Here is a 5,634-nt window from a genome sequence, read left to right as displayed (position 1 = left end):
CAATTTTGATCTCGCTAGATCTACTGCTATACTACTCAAAGAGCAATATGACAGCAATGCCTCCCACTTATGGACCTTCACAGAACCTCCAAAACCAGCACTTTGGCCCACAGTGACTTGCAAGGAAACATTCATCCCTGCTGAAAATACATGGAAGCCAATGGATATACACAAGTGATTACTTTAGGGCAGAGGATATACACCAGTGATCTCCTAGTGCAAGGTGTGTGGTAATGCTTGTATAATATAATGCATATTGTGAACAGCACAGTATAACAAAAACGACAAGTTAGTCAAAAGGACTTGGTGCCTCTCTACAGATGCTGGCAAAATAACCCAAATCCTGGGCACACTCAGGTACCAATTTATCAGCGATGAAGGAGGGAAGGCCTGCTAAATGTTCTGTTACAAACAGGACTATTGCAACCAAAGAGTTTTATCATTTCACCTTTAATAATACTTTCTACACATGTAAAGCTAGTCAGCCAAGGATCTCACAGCATTTGACAAAAGGTGTGATGTTATCCCCATTTTACAGACAGGGAAACGGAGGCACAGACACAGCAATGTAGCCTAGGTTAAACAGCAAGTCACCATCCAAAACAGGACTAGAACCCACGGCTCCTGGCTCAATCCCTTTCTCTAACCATTAGCAAAATCCAGTTTGTTACAGCACAGTAGTTCTTACAAAAGAAAACAAAAAATTGCATACTTCCACCCATTCATTAGTGGCATGAGTACAAAAATAAATATATTTTTTAAAATTCACAGTTTATAAAAATAAGTCCATTTAGTTGCACATGACTCAGTGTTGGGGTTTATTTGACTTTGGAAGATAATGCCTGTTTGAAACGTCTCTTTAGATCTTGCATGTTGGGAGACTTGGGTCGAGGGATGATGGACGATCTCCTTTTGTCTCCACAGCTGCTGTGGTGTAGTTTGCTAACCTCCTTGCAAAGATACTGAAAAACATCACACACCCCATGGTAGCTTTCACTAGTGGAGATTTCTAAAAACACAGTGCCCAGTTCATTAGCCAGCTGTATCCCCTCATTGGTCTGTACCTGCCTCGCATGAAGGAGATCCCCTTTGTTTCCCACAATAAGGATGGGTATTTTAGAGTCTGGATGGACTTTGCGTATGTGCTGATAGAGAGGACGAATAGACTGATAGCTACTGTAGTCTGTGATAGAATAGACCAACAGAAAGCCCTCTGCCCACTTCACACATCTGGAAAGAGAGTCCAACATCTGTACAAAGCCTTCTTGCACCTGTAAAGGAATGATTGGAAGTTAGATAATGGAATGATGAAGCTTAAATTGTACTATTTTCAAACAGATTAATAAAGCAACAAGACATCTGACCACACTGCACAATCTAATGAACTTGATTCCTATTAATTAGGAGGCAGGTCTGGCTATTTAAGGAATGGCTCAACTTTTGAGTCTTTACTAAAGACTTGTCTACATTACCCGCAGGATCGATGGGCAGCGTCTATCTAGTCTAGAGGCCATAAGTCAACTGCTGAGCGCTGTCCTGTCGACTCTGGTACTCCACTGGAGCGAGAAGCGCAGACAGAGTTGACGGGGGAGCGTCAGCAGTCGACTCACCGCAATGAGTCGATCTAAGTACGTCAACTTCAGCTATGTTACTCACGTAGCTGAAGTTGCGTAACTTAGGGCAGGTCTTCACTACGGGGGGGGGGTCGATTTAAGATACGCAAATTCAGCTACGCAAATAGCGTAGCTGAATTCGACGTATCGTAGCCGACTTACCCCGCTGTAGGGACGGCGGCAAAATCGACCTCTGCGGCTTCCCGTCGACGGCGCTTACTCCCACCTTCGCTGGTGGAGTAAGAGCGTTGATTCGGGGATCGATTGTCGCGTCCCGACGGGACGCGATAAATCGATCCCCGAGAGGTCAATTTCTACCCGCCGATTCAGGCGGGTAGTGTAGACCTAGCCTTAGATCAATTCCCCCCCGTGTAGACCAGGCCTGATAGAGCATAACTACTTAACGCAGACTTAAAGAACAGAATTGTGAAAACTAATGTTTCATCTTGAATCATTTTAAATTAAATCAAATGATTTAGTTGCTGTACATTTAGCTTAGTACTTAGACAACATAAATCACTATAGCACACATTTTTCAAGCAAGCTACTCTAGCATATTTAATAAATCTGCAGGGGAAAAAAAATCTGGTTTTAGTCATGTTCTACTAGCAGCCTAAGTACATTATCATGCACATTCTAGTATGTCTTAAATATAGTATTTTAAATAAAATTTGTTTTTTTTTAAACTGTCTGTTAATAAACTTTCAACATAAATAAGTTTGATAGAACTGCATTCCAAACAGCCATTACAGATTCTTTTGTACAGGCTTAAATCCATTCTATTTATGGAAATGTTTGCTAATGTACCTTTAATCACAGCTATTAGTCATAAAATAAGTGTAGGCAGTGAGGCAGGAATGGTTCTAATGATTAGGAAAGAAAGACTGCATTTCTACTGACTTTCAGTGGAGTTTGGATCAAGTCCCCCATTGCTAGCTCAGAAGCATTTCTGTACCTGAATACATCCTGGTGTGTCTTGGATCTGTATGGAAACTTGGTCTCCCTCTACATGAACAAGTCTTGAATACAAGTTTCCTGAGAAATAAATAAAGATAATTAAAACTGTTGCTTTGGGGCAGGGGGAAGAAATTCTAAAGAAACATGGTAGCTAGCATGTAGATTCTGAAAACAGGCATTAAAAAAATAAATCCTCACCTGTATTGGGTTCATAGTCTCCAATAAACCTCTTTGTTAGGAATCGAACAATCATAGCTGAAAAGAACCAGATGCTTTTATTAATAGCCGCATGGCAAAACACAGTACAATCACGCTCTAACCCCTCTGGCACTCCCAGGTATGTACATCTACAGGTTTATCAACGGATGTTAATGCAGAAAGAGCCTTAAAAAAATCATTGTCATATTTGGATTGGAGGGGTGTACAGCTAGATCAAAGCCAATCAAACGAACAAGATTTGGACAATAGGCTTGGCCTGCCTGGCTACTGGAAAAACTCTGTGGCTGTGAAGGAATTCGCCAGCTAAGGCAAGAAGCATCCCTGACTTCGGCGCTTCTCTCCTGACCAAGTGCCAAGTCCACAAACCACCCAGACAGACTCAGCCAACATCCCTCTGTTTTCAGGAATATTCCTTCCTTCGCCTCCGGGATCTCTCCACGTGCGATGGAGCCCAGCTGTCTCTCGCTTCCCAGCCCCAGCTACGGCCCCTGGATCGCGGCTCCCACCCCCCGCGCCTCGGCAGGCGGGAGCCCCCCAGGCAGTGGCGCGCCCAGCTGAACTCACCGCTTTTGCCCACGCTGCCGGCCCCCAGCACCGCCAGCTTGATGTCCCGGCTCTGGAAGAAGTCCGAGGGGCACTCCAGGATGGGCGCGAGCAGGAAGTTAGTGGACATGGTCGGCAGGCGCATGGAAAGGGAGGGGTAGATCCGGGCTGGGAACAGCAGCGTGTGCCCCACAAGTACCGACACAACGGAGGGAGCCCCGCGGGCGGCAGGAGGGCAGCTGTTGCCGCCGCCGGAGGAGGAGGAGGAGGAAGAGGAGATGATGATGATGGTGGTGGTGGTGGTGCTGATGATGCTGCAGCTGCTTCCAGCTGCGGTGCCACTGCCTGAGCGCCTCTGAAGCCCGAGCTTTTAAAGGGATCCCGGCAACCGCTAGGAGCCGCCTCCTCCCCTCGCAGCCCAGCCCCAGCCCGGCGGCCGTCGCTACGTACGCACATGGCGGGGTGTGCGCACAGAGCGCACACGCCACTGGCCGGCTGCAGCAGCGGGGGCCCTCCCCCGGGCTGGCTGGGGCGCGCCCCGCGTGCCTGGGGCGCAGCTCTCCGCGGTTGCGCGCCTTTGTTTTCAGACGCCTGCTGCCCGGGGCCGCTGGTCAGGGGGCTTGTGGTGACCCAGTGTCCCCAACGGGGAAAGTGCACCAGCAAAAGGTGAACCAGTTAAAGCCCGGATCCTGCAAACTCTTCTGCCAGCTTAGCCACCTGCAGCCCCCTGACTGCCGGGGGCTGCTCATGTGCGAGTTTGCAGGTGGGGGGAAATGTACCTTTGCTTATACTGCTAAAAAGACACCAAAGTGAGCTTAGCGCCCTAGACATATAAGGCTGGAACTGGGACCTCAAAGGTCCTCAAGTCCAGCCCCCTGCGCTGTGGCAGGACCAAGTAAACCTAGAGATCATTCCTGACAGGTGCTTGTCCAACCTGTTCTTATAAAAACCTGGATGCTGGGGACTCCATAGCTTCCTTTGGAAGCCTATTGCTGAGCTTAACTACACTATTAATTAGAATTTTGTTCCTAATATCCACCCTCCGTCTCCCTTGCTGCGGACTAAGCCAATTCCATCTTGTCCTGCCTTCAGGGGCTATGAAAAATAATTGATCACCTCCCCTTTCTAACAGCCCTGAACATATTTGAAGACTATCAGGTCTCCCGTCTTCTTTTCTCAAGACTAAACATGCCCATTTTTTTTAACCTTTCCTGGCGGGTCAGGTTTTCTAAACCAATCATTTTGTTGCTCTTCTTCCAGCACTCTCCAATTTGTCCACATTTTACCTAAAACATGGCACTTGGAACTGGACACAATATTCCACCTGAGGCCTCACTAGTGCCAAGTAGAGCTAGACAATGACCTCCCGTGTGTCTTACCTACCACACTCCACATTTCCACAGGAATCGGGACAAGCGATGCAGGAAGTGTGGCTATGCCAATGAGATATTACCCCACGTCCTGTGTAGCTGCAAGCCCCATTCCAGAGCCTGGCAGCTGCGACACAATGCCATCCAAGATTGCCTGGGCAGAGCCATCCCCGGGGCCGTCCTTACCCATATGCATACGCAAAGTACGCAGCTCCGGTTCTTCCCCAGGGTCCCTGCCCCTGCTCCACCCTGCCTCGCCTCTTCCCTGCCCCAGCCCCGCCTCTTCCCACCCCCGCCCTGCCCCCACTCCCTGAGGACTCTAGAAGTGGTCAGGCCTGCACTCACCATTAAGTAGAGTGACCCGGCCCCAGCCTGCTCTGCTCCCCTGGCTCCCAGCCACGCCGCCGGCGAGTGCTGGGGGGCGGTTCCCCCCTCCCCCCAAGCCTGGGAGCCAGGGAAGCGGAGCAGACTGGGGCCGGGTCACTCCATTGAAGTGGCCTAAAGCCCCCCTACCCCCGTCCCCCACGGAGGCCTGGGGCGGGGCCCCACACAGCCCCCTGCAGACGCCTGGGGCCAGCCCCCCACCGCTTCTCCCCACGGGGGGGCTGCATAGAGCACCAAAATAGCTAGGGACAGCCCTGGCCATCCCGCCACCTGTGGGGAAGGTAGCCATGAACTCCGCCATCCCCGGAACCGACAGCCAACTGTGACCGGATATCGTCATCATCAACGAGGACCGGAAGAAGATCATCATGGTGGACATCACAGTGCCCTTCGAAAACAGGATTCCCACTTTCCATGATGCCCAATCTCGAAAGCTGGAGAAATACGCCCCTCTGGCTGACACCCTGAGAGCTAGGGGCTACGAGGTCCAAACTCACGTGCTGATCGTCGGAGCCCTGGATGCATGGGACCCCGGTAACGAACGAGTG

At 49.9% G+C, this 5,634-nt stretch overlaps 1 protein-coding gene across 1 annotated transcript; it reads right to left on the bottom strand.

Annotated features, from left to right (window-relative positions):
* Positions 1-783: 783 nt before the first annotated feature.
* Positions 784-3,549, bottom strand: LOC112116918 (ras-like protein family member 11A). The gene is made up of 4 exons (XM_026653526.1): positions 3,354-3,549; positions 2,769-2,825; positions 2,569-2,648; positions 784-1,271 (listed from the first exon to the last, which is right to left on the bottom strand). Exons 1-4 carry the CDS (start codon positions 3,475-3,477, stop codon positions 819-821), a joined length of 714 nt encoding a protein of 237 aa, XP_026509311.1. The 5' UTR covers positions 3,478-3,549; the 3' UTR covers positions 784-818.
* Between the last annotated feature and the right edge of the window lie 2,085 nt (positions 3,550-5,634).

Source organism: Terrapene carolina, unplaced genomic scaffold (assembly GCF_002925995.2).
Source record: "Terrapene carolina triunguis isolate 2854851 unplaced genomic scaffold, T_m_triunguis-2.0 Scaffold139, whole genome shotgun sequence".
Lineage (NCBI taxonomy): Eukaryota > Metazoa > Chordata > Testudines > Emydidae > Terrapene > Terrapene triunguis.
This window is presented reverse-complemented; position numbering and strand designations above follow the sequence as displayed.

What these genes read in the sequence shown, in the direction of transcription:
- LOC112116918 (XM_026653526.1), bottom strand. Translation starts at nt 3,477, where the DNA reads ATGCGCCTGCCGACCATGTCCACTAACTTCCTGCTCGCGCCCATCCTG. An exon ending in AGACTATGAACCCAATACAG is followed by an intron (nt 2,649 to 2,768) that starts GTGAGGATTTAT and finishes TTTATTTCTCAG; the next exon opens with GAAACTTGTATTCAAGACTT. An exon ending in ACACACCAGGATGTATTCAG is followed by an intron (nt 1,272 to 2,568) that starts GTACAGAAATGC and finishes ATTCCTTTACAG; the next exon opens with GTGCAAGAAGGCTTTGTACA.